Genomic DNA, 15,478 nt, shown 5'->3' with positions numbered 1-15,478 from the left:
GCAGCTTACAAAACCTCTTAGCAGAGGTAAGTTTAGCTTAGTTCCATTTATACTATAATATAACTATGTTAATATTAAAAAGTGCATTTAAAAAGTAATTTTCAAAATTTGTAAATATGTCACTTTATTGAATGTTTTGCTTCTGGAGCCTTTTCTTTTGTTTTTTTTGTTTTTTTTTTTTTGCACCTTTTTGTAAAACGCTAAAACATTCCATTTTGAAAGCAGTGACATAGAAACAGACCTAGGGGGAAATGCTGATGCTGAATTTGTTTACTGAATTTGTTGAATTTGTTTTTTCTTTTCAACTGTGCCCCTTATCTACTCACAGCACAGCTTATACCACTCAGCGTCAGACCCCGTCCCCATGACAGACCCTCAGTGCAGACCCCCCTCAGTGACAACATGCTCTATACAGAACATGGAACGGGACATGAACAGCACTCTGCAGGGGCATATCATGGGCAGCAAAGCTAAGGAGAAAAGATGCTTATTATGCCTTAGCCAGTATATAAGGCTGACTTGCTGCAGTTTCTGTGTGCTGTTTAATAAGGGTAGGAAATGTAAGTACAGAAGTACGGTGTTTAGCTTTAAGCATGTAAAATGATAGGTTAGGGCCCTCTCAGGCTTGCAAATGGAAACCACTGCTGTTAGCCACTCCTAAACACCCCTCCTCAATACTGTGCAGTTTAACCCCATGGTTGTTGTGTTAACAGCCCTTAACCATAGTTTCATACAGTGGAGGTTGCAGTTTGCTACAGTTTAATGATTTCAGGAACATGATAGATAATGCTTCCTTTCTCCTGTCCTCAAGTAGTAACAGCAACTGGTTTCAACCACTGTGGGCTGAGGTTAAAAGCAGTTGTATCCGAACCTTTACAATGGCACATGCATCACGTTGCATTCAGCAAATGTGGCCAATTTCCACTGCAACTGCTTGCAACCACATGCACAAAGTGGTTCCAAAGTGCTCCTCAGTTAAATAGGAACAGTTGGAAGTGTGGGTAAGCCTGCAGCAGACTACTGCAGTCAACTGCAGTTCTGAAATTAGCCTAAAGCTGAACGCCAACCATATTATAAAAATACTATTTATCATGGCAATTATTGATTCAAATTTTTTAAAAAATATATTTTTACACAAAACTGATTTATATAGTAATCTGTGTTAACAGTAGTGTTTAGTACACAAGATTGGGAGTGGTTGGATAAGCACTCCAAAATTTTCCAATCAAGGGCTGGGGTTCTTGACCAGACTGTATTGCTCAATCTAATCTGCAAGGAGGACTAGAACATGACTGTTCTGCATAGCAGATATATCTGGATCACCAGACTAGCTGGACAAAATTTCAACTTTTCCCCTAGGTTCCTCAGTTTACAGGCATGATTTATATCACTTAGGTGTTTTGATGCAGTTTAACTATCAACAAAATTAGTGACTACTTACCTTGGATATGAGGGTGGTGCAGCATCATTAGGAGGGACCAACGTAATGTGTTGGAGGTTGTATCTGTGCCAGCTACAAAGAGATCTGCTATGATGCTCAGAAGGGTCTTCTCATTGAATGTGCTGTTGGGATTTTCATTATTCTAAAGGTAAAGAAAAGAATACACAAAAAGTAATTTACATACTTTGATCTCTATTAATCACAGCTATTTATTCGCCGTCCACTATATAAATGTACACATACTATTCATCTGTTCGTTAATATGAATATCTAATTTACCACACATGGCAGCAACTCAGTGCATTCAGGCATATAGATATTGTCAGGACGGCCTGCTGGAGTTCAAACTGAGCAATAAAATAAAGAAGAAAGGTAATTTACATGACTTTGAACTTGAATTGAACGTGGCATGATTGTTGGTATCGGGCAGAATGGTATTTCAGAAACTGATGATATGCTGGTATTTACCCATGACCATCTCTAAGGGTTTACAGAGAATGGGTCTATAAATGGAAAATATCCAGTGAGCTGCAGTTTTCTGGGTGAACAAGCTTTGCTGATGCCAAAGGGCGCAGGAGAATGGCCAGACTGGTTCAAGCTTATAGAAATGAAACAGTAATTTAAATACCTATTCATTACAACCGAGGTCTCTCAGAACTCCTGGTAAAAACAATTTTCTGGGGGTCAGTGGAAGAAAAAGCCTCTTAAATTGGAGTCCGGTGGAAATATTGTCACCCTTACATTGGTGGCTATAGTGTCATCTTTATAGATAATTGTTGTCCAACATCATTCATGGATCCATCCATGCAGATCCATGAACAACCAATGGAGAGTGACAGCTGAACAAGTCAATGTAGAGAACAGTGGGTTGCCACTTGTTTGTGCTCACCCTCCCCCTTCATAGAACATAATCTGCCACTCTTTTGTCGCTGGAAATGATCACAAAAGACTGTTTCCAGCAACAAAAATTGCAAGGAGAACATACAAATTCCATTAGCGTTCTGTCCAAGATTTGAACCTGGGACCCAACCACTGCAAGTCAAGAGTACCATAACCAGTAGCGAATTTGCTGCACTGTTCCTTCAAACACTGCCAAAGTAAGTGTCCTAAGTTCTATAAGGAAAGATGCAGAAAACATGATACAATGATCTAAAATGAAAATCTATTATTTGATCTAATAATATGACAAAAAACAGAAGGCAAATGTGCAAAAAAAAACATCACTGGAAAACTCTTTACTTTTTCCATCTCTTCAAAAAAGACATCAATAAAATCTCTCCTGATGCTGGGATCCCAAGTCTCTCTGTGTTTCTGGATAATGTCTTCTAAGAAGTCTAAATAAGTGCGCACGACTTGGAAAAGCTTCTGATGGGGTCCGGGTACCTTCATCAGCCAAGGGAAGAGTTTGTAGAACTATACAAGAAAAATTCAACAGGCATTTGATCATTTATTATTGTTCCTGTGTGTTCATGCATTTAAAATTTCTTAATAAATGTTATTAATAACAATAAAAAATATAGAATGTTTGCATTAAATTATTTATCATTTTTATATTATATTGATTTACATATAAAAAATATGTTTATTTATAGTATGATATATTCATAAAGAGAGGCCCTGAGCCTGCTAGAAGAGCTAGGCAAGGGGGCCAACATGACTGTGGGGGGAAGGCAAAGAGTGAGGGGATAGTGCGAAGGGGAGGTTAGTGGTTAAAGCTCATTTGATTGGAGAATTTGTAAAACAATGGGTGGGGGAACAAAAGGTATAAAAGAGTGAGGGGTGAATAAAGGGGAAGTCAGTTTTACAAGAAAGTGGAAGATCAGGCAGCTTTACAGGACAGTGTGAGGTCAGGCACTAATACTTCACTTACCTGATGGATAGTGTGGAGGTCTTGTGGGCCCAATTGCGGGCTGCTGCAGTGGATAAGGGCCCCGGATGGCTTGAGGGTCAGTTGGCGGCGATCGTGCAGGTGTCATCAGCTTCTGCGGTGGTCCAGGACGTGGATAGGACGGGGCCTCGGCGGTCTTGCCCGCCCGCGCGGTTTAGTGTCGCAGGGTTGCCAGGGGTCGGCTGGTGTGTCAGGGGTGCAGGGGAGTTTGTCCATGGGACAATTGGGGGTGGGGGGATCAGGGGGTTGGGCAAGGGGGGGTGGAATTTCGATGGTGGACACTGAGCAGGGAAGTGTGGGGGATAATGCACGTGGGGAGGTTTATGTTTGTTTTGAGGGGCCATTGGGGTCTCATTTGAAACAGGAAGTGCGGGAAAGCATTTGGAAGGGTGATTATGTGGACATTTTTACGCTGCTTCCGTTAGAACGTTTTAATGTGGATAGGGGCGTGCAGTTTGATAATAAGAAGGGTAATGAGGAGGAGCCGCGGTATAAGATGATACCGGGGACGTTTGGTAACTGGTTGCAGGCTTTTTCTTTTTTCGCTAGTGTGCTTCGGGAGCGGGCGCCTGAGAATTGTTCTGCTCTTTTCGGTTATTTGGATGGTATTAACGAGGCATATCGGATATATGGTGGTCAGGCTTGGTTGAGCTATGATGAACAGTTTAGGCAACAGAAGGCGGTACAGCCTTCGTTGCGCTGGGATCATAAAGACATTGGACTGTGGATGCGATTGATGACGTCAGCTAAGATATCGTTCCTGAGGCTGTTAATTGGTGCCTGGGAGCAGTTAGTGGTATCAAAACGCAGCTCCCGGGGTTAATGGTTTGTAGGGGTTAATCAAGGGGCGAGGACCACCTGGTGAATGAAGTGTCATCTTGTTTCAGTATGTTATAATTGGGTGTATACAGTATTATTAATGTTTGTTATAATGGTTGTTATTTAAGGATTATTGTTAATTTATGTTAAAAGTTTGTTATCAATAAACGGCCAAAAAAGGCCATTTTCACCATGCCTGTAATATGTCTTTATTATGAAAGGTATAGGGTTCGGGTGGTAATGGGAAGCTGTTTTGTAAGAAATGGCTCTTGCATGCCACAGTCATGTCTATCCCCATACATCAATTACCATTCCTTTCCTTGCTTAAGACATGATTACAATTGTGAGTCTATAATAATTTGGGCTAAATGACTGTCTATCTTGTGTTGTATTATAAAGACAAGTTTCACATATCAAAGATAAAGACAACAAACAGTGGGCTCATTACCTCTTTACATTTACATACAGAACAGCAATGCAGAAAATGATTACCTGAGTAATAGGTTTTGATTCCAGTTCAAATGACTCTCTTAACAGGTGAAGCATCCTCTGGAATGATGCATCGGTATAATCAAATCGGTCTCCAAAAATGATGGAGCAGATGACATTGCTGACTGCATTATTAAGCACCATGTATGGGTCAAATGGATGTCCTATATGGATATATTAATCAAGATTATGATTACACAAATGAAGAAATCAATGTAGAAAATTACAGCAAAGCAAGAATAGGGGTTTGCTCGTGGTAATCAAATTCTAGATGTCATGTTACTAATGCAAGCCTGTTTCGTTTCTAACAAGCAGTAGAGTAAAATGTCTGCAGGCATTATTTTAGCCGTGTGAGTGTTATTTAACCATTGGTATAGCTTAGTGCATTGAGCCTACTATGGAGCCATTCATATGGCAGCTTCTTCAACACGGTCACTTCATGAGCTTCATTCAGCATTTGGTCCCATATCCCACTAGGTATAGTGTTGTCATCCTATACATCTATTAATCATTCTGAGATTACACAAAAAAGCACAGGTTATTTTTAAAAGTATTTAACTCCTAAATGTGAATAAACAGAATGTCCCTTTATTCATAACAACGTATTCCTGTCCTAGTGAATTGTAATTCATTATTCAGAATTGACATTGCTATTTGTTATTCAAAATAAAGGTAATTGTAAAACAATATTATTGATATATTTTCTTACCTTCTTGATCCTGAAAAGCAGAACAGAGATAGCCAGCTTCCTCCCGTACTCGTTCTTCAATGGTTTTTTTCCCCATCCCAAAGTTTCTCAAAGTATATAAAGCAAACCGTCTTTGTGCTTTCCAGTGCTGACCATATCTGCTGAATGCAATGCCTACACCAGAAGGAACCACAATTACTGATAAATAAACAGCAAATTAACCTAAAACTGAGTTTAATCATTTTATTATTATAATGAATCCACTGCATGATGTCTGCTTCAAGTAAAGTCTACCAAAGAATAAAAAATTAATCTTAGTGGTAAAGTGCAGGTAGTTTCAGCTGCCCAAAGGTACTCAGGCTTGACCTCAAATCAGTTCCATTTTGTGAATAAATATAAATCCCTAGATCATTCAGGAATAAATTATACTTTAACTAGTAAAGTTTCCAGCAATCCTCAGTGTTGTAGCTTCAACAAATAGAGCTGGTTGATTGCAGGACATGGCCCAGAGAAGAACCTATTATGGATCTGCTGTTTCTTCAATGTTGAATCCTTGTCTTAACCTTATTGTATTGCTATGGCTGCAGCAAAAAAAGATTATGAATTAAATTATGAATTAAGAAAATAATTTTATGATTATTTTATTGATTATAATTCTAATTATTTTATATTATGGGTATTTAAGAGTGGCATGTGGAAAAATTGTCACCAAAGTTCCTGGGACATATTACAACCAACAAAGTGGCTCAGTTTAGCAAAACCTACCTAACCCATTACAAAAGTTATAAAAAGATCTTTATACATCTCTCATAAGGTGAAAATTCTGATGATTTAATATGGAGCAAAAGGGAAAGCAATTTCGGATGTATGTTCACCATTCTGGCTATAAACCCAAAGCCATTATTCTACTGTCCGCTTACTTGGAAATCGTGATGTTAAGCCACTTTTTTTTCTTTGGAATTTTAGATTAAGTAGAGTTAAGAGTTCAGACCCTTATTTATTGGTTAATGCTTAGTGCATCTCATGGGCAGATTTCCCTTTACTTCCTGTCCCAAGGATTTATCAGTAAGTAGGAACAAAGTATTATATGTTCCTGTGATAACTGTAATATTTGGGTTTTATTATTAAATTTTAAAAAAAGTATTTGCTTTAAAACATTAAAATGCTATCCTGTACCTAGGGCTTTTTTTGCAGGCTCACATTTCTGCAAATATTAGTTTACAGCACTCAAACAAACATCCCTACTGACTAATATCTATGGGTCATTGCACATTCCATATTGTTCCTTGCTACACATACTATTATGCCTTTTTTTTTAAACTTTGCTTTATTTATTCTTTGTGCAAAATACACTTTGATACGGATGACATAACGAAGTGATGTAATGAGGGAGTATTTGTGCAGCGATGTAATCTGGCACAATAAATAACACTAAGGTCATCTCATTGTGCGATTCATGATTTCTTTGTTTATGGGCACCTAGGGCACTCTATTTTCAAAATTGTGAATGTCCTTATTTTAAATGAATTAAACTTAACAGAAAAAAGCACTTTTCTAAAATTAAGAATATTTATTCTGGTGTGTTCGTTTCCTGAATTTAGCTTTTAATGTTAATTGCTGTCAGTAAAAAGTATGCACTGTTCCCTATATACACATAAAGGAGGAATGGATTTCTAAAAAAATGATTTGCTGGTATTTGGCAAATGTTTTTAATCGTGTACCAGATCTATTCCGGGTTTACTGGATCATCCAATATTTCCCATGAAGAGCTTTTTATAAATCAGGCTGTTTTGTAGATGAAGAATATATATTAGAATAAGATATCAGAATTTTGAAGCTCTAGGGCTGGGTCAATTAAAGTGCATGTAAACCCTAACAGTTAAGTTTCATTTGCTGCTTTTACCATTTAAAGCTTTTTGTTATACTAGTTTGATTAAAGCAAAAAAAAAGAAATCTAGTCAGCCTCATTATCTGTGCACTATATACCTCTGCTAAACTGAAATCTCAAGCTGTGTTACCAATCCCATCTAGTTCACCTCTGTTAACCATATAACCTGTAGCAGTGAGGAAAGGAAATGGTGATCTATGGTTCAAATCAGGAGCAAACAGCTTAGGGTGACAATGTTGCTCTTCTGTGATTGTACAGTGTGAATATTCTCTCACTTGTGGCTTTGTCCCTCTCTGAAAATTCTATCACTCAAAAGCATGTTACAGAACATATTTGTATTATTATTACACAGTATTTATATAGCATCAACATATTATGCAGAGCTGTACAAAGTCCATAGTCATGTCACTAGTTGTCCCTCGGAAGGACTCAAACCCTAATGTTTCTACAATAGTCATATGTCTTTACTCCCCCAGCGGTCTGATTCTGGCAGGTAATTCCAAAAGCGTTATAATTTTTTGCATGGAAATTTATTTTACATTGTAGACCTATAATTCTTAGGCTTAATGCCCCGACGCATGTACCCACGTCACCGGGAATCCCCGTAGGACGTTCCTGCACTTCGCGGCTGGACATTGGAGGAGGCAGATGTGTCTCCAGGACCTGCGGGGACCAGCAGGACACCGGGGGACAGCGACCGAACAAGGTATGTGGGTTTTTTTTCTGCTTTTAGGTACCCTGAGTCTGACTCGGGATTACCGCTCTTTAAAAGTAAAACCGACCCCAAGTCAAAGGTCAATTCGGGGCAAGCCAATCAACCTAACTGCATGTTTTTTGGAATGTGGGAGGAAACCAAAGTACCCAAAGGAAACTCGCGCAAACACGGGGGGAACCTGCAAACTCCATGCAGATAGTGTTCTGGCCAAGATTCACACCCTTGACCCAGTGCTGCAAAGACAAGAGTTGTTAACCACTAAGCCCCTGTGATGCATGTATACAAAATCCATAATGTGTGTGCAGTGCATTGTTCAGCACATTGACTATAGAGAGACTATTTTGTCTACTTTGTGCTTTTCAAATAAAATAAAGTACACTTGCCACTCTCTAGTTACTTTACAAGTACATTTGCTCATTTGCATACATATGACCAGTTATCCCAAAAAGTGACAGATAATGGAGGGTTGTTCTGTTCTATGAAGAGGGGAGATGGGAGAATGAGCGAGCAGCGCCTCTCTATGCTCTCCTCTCTTCACTTGTATTACAGTCATTCATGGTCAGTTTCTCGTGGATCTATCAGGTTGGATCCATGAACAATGTCAGGCAACCCCTGTACAGGTCTGATTATCGCCGGGCATGACCATTTGTACCGGGTGAGAATCATCTGGCATGTGTACATAGCCTAAGGCCCTTTCCAGACTGCAGTCAAAACCTGTGTAACTAGCCACTCCCAGGTACCGCTAATCAACCGGAGTGTTGTATGGTTAAAGTGCAGGTATTTTTTCTAAAGAAGAAAAGCAAGCATGTGGCCAGAAGCGAGTTGACATTTTTAAGAACTACATTACAATCCACAGCAGCTGTGTGCACGTTCATGTACAGAATGGTTTCCAGACACTCCCATTCAGTTGAATCAGAGCAGTTTAGTGCTGCAGAGGCTGATCGGCAGAACGCTGTAGTCAACCACAAATCTGAAAGAGTCTCAAGTGTGTCATTGGCAAGAGCACCAAGGAAGAAAGAAGAAAACCTAATTGCCACATATAAGTTCTAATATAGTCAGTTAAAGGTCTAGTTTACACTTTATGATGCCCAGCTATTTATAGCCAATATTGTTTTCTAGTTTAAAATGGGTCAGAGACACATAGCAATCAGCAGTTTACAACAGTCAACCAAACATGACTTGTGATTGCTAGTTCTGGGTTAATGTCCTTTTCATAGTATTCCTTCCAAGGTCTTGATGTGTCTGCAGTTGTTAGAGAAGTTGCAGCTTTTCAGTTATGCAACATTCTAAATATGTGATGTGTTCTGGCACAACATTAACACTGATGTCATCTCTTTGTGTGACTTAGAAAAACTGACTTGTGATTGTGAGAGCATGACATAATGTTTATTTCCAGGTGTGTAAAGTCCAGCATAGGCCTCCTAGTCAGCATTTTCTGGAAGAGTCAGATAGTTTAGTTCTTAAAGGCCACATACAAGCCAAAAGTTTCCAAATAAAAGACTTTGTAAAACTTAACTTACAAGTGTAGTGCTGCTTGTTACAGAAACCCTACAAATGTGCATGGATCCTGGCCCTGGAGAAAATAAGTTGGACGCCTCTGAAAAAGAGCTATGAACTGAATATACACAGCTTAAAGAGAGACGGGCAGACACATTGATTAATACTGCTAATAGTTAATATTTCCATAACAAATGATATCATAGCTGACCTCATTTAGACTCGGGTGTTAACTGATTTGCCTTCACTTTTTTCCTAGATAGACCATTTTATTGTCCTGCACCCATTACCACATTGTAACGTTTGTGATCTATAGGGTCACAGAGTACCATACAATTTGTATAAAATAAATCAGTGTAATCTCAATGTACTTTATTATTATCATTTATTGAAATGTATTTATCATTTTAGGCTAGAAGAAAACAAATCAAAAAAGTAAAGAAGCCCGTAGCAATATAAAAGAATAGGCGTAGGGTCTACACGACAGGGTATGCAGCAAAAGCCGAGGGGAGGTAAGGGTTTAGTGGTTAAGGAATTGGTTAGGCTGGGGTAGAGATGTGGATTGGTTAGAAAGTTAAAGGGAAGGGTAGGATAGAAAGTTTTAAAAGGGATTGATTGGATCAGAAGTGGGAGGTATTTTTTAGGAAGGAAAAGTTTCCTGCCCACTCATCCCTATAAGTGGTTCAAGAGGTTGTGGGGGGTTTGAATTTGACACTTGGGGTCTGGGAAGGCAGGGGTCTTGTTTGGAAAAATGGTAAAATGTTGGTATGGGGGATTCTTTTTGGTAGGGTCCCCCTTAAAAATAAGTTACGGTCATTGGCCCCTGAGGCAGTGCTCGGCTGCTAGGGGGCTGTTGCTGATGTTGAAGAAATCCTGTGGTGGACTTTGCTTTCTCAGACCTGCATCCTGGTTGTTTGAGTTTATAACAGGGAGTTTATTAAGGTTTATGCAGAAAATGGAGTTACTGTTGTTATTTATGTTAAATGAAAAGCTGTTATGTTATTTATGTACGTTGGTTTATAAACGTTTGTAAATTAATTGGTATTTATATACTTGAAATGTTATTTATTTATTATGTTGGATATCACCTGCCAATCCCAATTCACAATTCAGTGACAAAGCTTAAAGTGCCTTATTGTGGACAGTAAAGTGCTCACACACTCTTAACTAATCATAAAAGATCTATAAACAACTGACCCCTCTAGTTGCTTGTACTTTTTTTTAATTCACCCTCAAAGATGTTCATAGACCCTGAAGTCAGGTTTCAGTGATTTCTAACAGCTTACAAAACACCGGCTATCTATTTACATTAAAGTGCTGTCAGGCTGTCAAGGTTCTGTTGTATTAGAAAAGAATAGGAAAAACAATATTTAGGGTCACTGTTGTGAACATAGTAGGTAAACATTTCCCCAATATGTATAGCTTCTGAGGTATGGAGGTTTTAATATGCTGCTTACTTAATTGCATTTACTTTAATTTGCATAATCTGGACACATATTTACTTTTATTCTTGAGCAGCTAAACAAAAAAAGTCAGGGCCATTTCAGACCTGCAGCATTTAGCAGTAGACTCAACCGCGATCCCACCCGCTTCCATTTAGGTGAATGGGGGCAATTGGGAACTCATTTTTGTACTTAGCTGCAGCAGATCACAGCAAGGTTTTCAAAAGCAATATGTTTTTTTTTTGGCTGCATGGTTGTTTGAAGATTTGTGCTGTAGCCAAATCTGGTTACTGCAGTGTGCCCCTTATCAGCCATGTGATTTTACACCCTGAGTGTGAAAGGGCCCTCAATATCTAATATACAGGAGGACCTGGATTTCAGGGTCTTGCCAGCCTTAATAAACTGCTCAGAAGACTCAGAGAAGGCTTAGGAAATATCAAAGCCACTGGAGGATCAATCAACTTGTATTTATAGCCAGCAATGGCACCCTGTTTAATAATATGAGCGTAGATTATCTGCGCTAAAATATTGCTTTAAAAAGATTGTGGGGTCTAATAAAGTGACCCCTTTCCAGAAGTAGCTGCCCTCCCCCAGTGGCCCCTCATGTTTTACCATTAGTTACCATTGCTAAGTCCAGCATGATCAAACATGGGTATAGAAGGTCTGTCTGATGTGTCTTCCGATTTTGTGACCAATGCTTCTTTTACGGCATCATATCCATTTATTACAACAGCATTTTCAAAGAATATGTTGAGGCTAAATACATCTCCATATTGTGTCCTCAACTGAAATCAGAAAAACATATTATGTATGAAAAGTGTGACAATGGCCAGTATCTATTCTCAATTTTATATATATATTTTATATATACTGAATGTTCATACCAAGCACTGCAATGTAACAATATTTGTGTGTACAGCAATAGTTATAATGTATAAGGACAATAGAAATAGGCCATCTTTTAGGACTCTTTTCCATTACATAGGAATGGCGAGGTTTTGGTAAAATTAAACTGGTTACACATTAACGTTTATCAACACTGTAACAAGTTACAGCAATCAGTTACAAATGAGTTTCTGACAGTGATCTACTACAAAGACTGGACCTTGGTTGTCAAACTGATATTGGCCCCTGATGCTACTCCGAGGAATTTGTGATGACACAGAGGACTCCTGAACATGAGTCCTCCATACCAGTGTTCAGTACACTCCCTGATATTCCTGTATCTGACATGGAGGATATACAGGGTTTGCAGTGTAATCCAGGAGTTAGCAGTGGAAGTTATATGAAGGAAGTGTTTTATCAAACCAGCAGTTCTCCCAAGAAGAGCCTAATGATTTAATATGTGTTCTATGGCTGTCAAAACAAGCACATGAACATTTAGCATCCAGGCTAAAAGAAAAGAACTGTCCAAGACCAAAAGTTAACCGGTCATACCGGTTTATAGGACAAGAGAAGGTGACACTCCTACCATATTTCAGTGAAGATTGAGACTTTGTGTACTGTTGTAACATCCCTGTACTACTAGCCCATATGGGAGTACCAGAATACCGAGCAGAAGATTGGCAGCTTTTCATAGACAGTTCCATTTGAAGTTTAAAATCTGTTTTACTCCATAATGGCAACTGCTATGCATCAATTCCAATTGGTCACTCAACAAAACTTAAAGAATAATATGAAAATATCATAATGGTTCTACAAGGGAAAACATGAAAAAAGCTGCAGCGAATATCATTAATCATTCTTCCTCCACTACACATAAAGTTGGGATTAACATTACATTACATTTGTAGATTCTTCCCTGGATTGAGTACTGAAAAATTTAAAACAGGAATCTTTGATGGACCCCAGATTCGGAAACTGATAAATGATTCAAATTTCCCAAGTTACATGACTGATACTGAAGCTTCTGCCTGGCACAGCTATGTCATGGTTGTCACAAACTTCTTGGGTAACTATAAAGCACAAAATTATGAAGAACTGGTACAAAACTTACTCTTAAACTTCAAAACTGTGGGTGCTACTATGAGCATAAAGGTACACTATCTCCATAGCCATTTGTAAAAACTTCCAGAAAACCCTGGCGATTTCAGTGAAGGGAGAGGTTCCATCAAGATATAACGGTGATGGAAGAAAGGTATTAGGGCGAATGGGATAGACACATGATGGCAGATCACTGCTGGAGCCTTCAATGTGATTGTCCTGATCATTACCATAAAAGGAAATCATACAAAGGGAGTTTTTCAATGACTTCTTTGTGATTAGTTCGGTAAATATACTGAATATAGAATATATTGACATTAAGTATTTCACAATTAAATTTTGTATACATAGGCATACCTAGTTTATTTTGCTTAATTTTCATGTTTTATCAGTTAGGTTATTATTGAGGTCATTCTTTCAAAAACTAGAGCCAATCTAGCAAAACCAATACAATTTTTGGAATCTGTGCATTAGACATAACCTAAAAGGACTTTAATCTGTTTTGCAAGAAAATGTTTGTTGACCAGTATAATGGATCTAAAGTGACATTTCAGACCCCTGAGAGCCACAGTGTTCTGCCGCAGGCTGAACTGTTGTCCCAACCTCCTCTTTTCACTTTTTTGCACATGGCTTTGGCATATCACAGTGGAGTTACCAAAAGCATCATGTTGCTTTTAGCCATGCGGTTGTTGCCTGAAGATCTGTGCATCAGCTGCATTCAAATGTTGCCTGCTGTTTGCATCTCCTGGCCACACAGCAGCAGAGTTTTGTAGGACTTGCAGCTGGCAGCTGCACAGTTTGACACAGTGGGCCTGATTTAATTAGGTTTTCCAAGACTGTAGAGGATATACTTTCATCATGGAAGCTAAGTGATCCAGAAAACTTGGAATGGATTCCTTTAAAGTCATTTGCTAACTGTTAGTAAATGTTTTCAATCCTGGACCAAATCTATTCCAAGTATATATATATTAAAAAAACAACTATAAAATACATAAATACATATATAAAATAAAATTCAAACTAAGGCACCAATTACTTGAACCATACTATAATAGTAAAAATTGATACAAAAGAAAATAAGTAAAAGTTAAAAAAAAATATAAAGGTAAAACATAAAATGTCCCACAGTCCTTCGAGCATGTACATGCAAAACTAACATATTGCCAGGATGCACATGCGTTCAGAAACATCAATTGGCACATTTTGACAAAGAAAATTAGTTTTAAGGAGGTAACACTGCATCCCAGGCAGAGCAATAATCATATAAATGCATTTGCAATACCTTTCTTTACTAGACATTCTTTGTCCTTTCATCAGCAAAGCAGCAGAGTAGTCCTAATATCTCTTCTAATGTTTCTGAAATATAGCAGAATGGCAAGAATTTCAATATTCAAAGAACAGTTGTGCTCGGGTCTCCATTAGCAGGTCGGTCATGTAATAGTCACACTGTATGTTGGGTTTACATTATATCCTCCCTCCCTACTGTCTGTTCTCATTTATTACATTTCACAATACTGATGGTTTCTATTTGCACACAATATCAGTTCAAATAACTGTATTTCTGAAGTTTGCAAACATCACAGCTTCTAATTATACAAGGAGCCTAGGCTTCACTGACACTTTTTTAACTTGCATATCCATAATGATTATCATTCTGGACTCTGAATAGAATCATGGAAACACACTCATAGTAAGTATGATGCTACCATCTTCAGACAAACATTTGGCATTGCAAGAATACATACACATATACAGTTTGAGGAGAAATTATGCATTGATTGTGGTATTTATTGAGTGCACCTATAGATAGTTAAAAAAAATTAAAAAAATAAAAAAACAATATAAAGTCAGTGCAGTAATTATGGAAATCTTAGTTAAAATGATGGAATTACTTGAATGTGTGGGAGCTGAGTATTAGACTAACATTGACTGACAACTGGGTGTACAAGCACTATTAGGTCCACAAATAATCACATAATTCAATGTCCTGAAATGTTTAGGTATTTATTTGATATGCATTTGTTTTTTTTAAATACATAGAAGAATATACAGATTGTAAAACACATGGCCAGCTTGAAAAACATAGATTTTCTCCGGATCATAATAGCAACTAATCAGAAACAAATATTTTTAGCATCAGCAAGTCATAAAATTAGTAGTATTTACAGATGGCTTTTAAGGTTAAATCTGTTTTCATATTATAAAGAATAGGAAGATACAATGGGGGATATACAAACCGGCAGTTGCCAACCTTTCAGACCTCACAGACCACTAAATTCATAATTTTAAATCTAGCGGACCATTAATAGGAATTTAAAAAAAAAAAGATAAATACATTTGGAAATATTAATCTTCCTAATGGTGCCTTACAAGGACTGTGGAGGTTCTGATTCATTGATCAGCTCACGGCTAAATGAAGTATTACTATTGTTACTATTATCATTAGTTGCATTATCTTTGGTATTACTAAAAAGATGCAAAATATTTGTTTGCTTTTCTCACTCATTATGGGTTTATTTCATTCGAATCTATGACCAAACAAGAAATGATAGTTATCAAAGTCAAACTATTTGATGCCAATAAATATAAGTTAAAGAAAATACACAGTTAAGGTCATACTTACCTAAA

The 15,478-nt window shown here is 37.9% G+C and overlaps 1 protein-coding gene across 1 annotated transcript in view; it reads right to left on the bottom strand.

The window, feature by feature from the left end:
* LOC140330654 (cytochrome P450 2D20-like) overlaps positions 1-11,652 on the bottom strand; it is a gene marked incomplete at its 5' end in the record, with an annotated part of 18,135 nt that extends 6,483 nt beyond the window's left edge. Inside the window, 5 exon segments of the mRNA XM_072410952.1 lie at positions 1,442-1,583; positions 2,681-2,854; positions 4,641-4,801; positions 5,347-5,499; positions 11,490-11,652. Coding sequence (XP_072267053.1) covers positions 1,442-1,583; positions 2,681-2,854; positions 4,641-4,801; positions 5,347-5,499; positions 11,490-11,652 — 793 coding nt within the window.
* Between the last annotated feature and the right edge of the window lie 3,826 nt (positions 11,653-15,478).

This window comes from Pyxicephalus adspersus, chromosome 5 (genome assembly GCF_032062135.1).
Source record: "Pyxicephalus adspersus chromosome 5, UCB_Pads_2.0, whole genome shotgun sequence".
In the NCBI taxonomy this organism is placed as follows: Eukaryota; Metazoa; Chordata; class Amphibia; order Anura; family Pyxicephalidae; genus Pyxicephalus; species Pyxicephalus adspersus.
The sequence above is the reverse complement of the archived record's forward strand: the minus strand, read 5'-3'. Positions and strand labels throughout refer to the sequence as shown.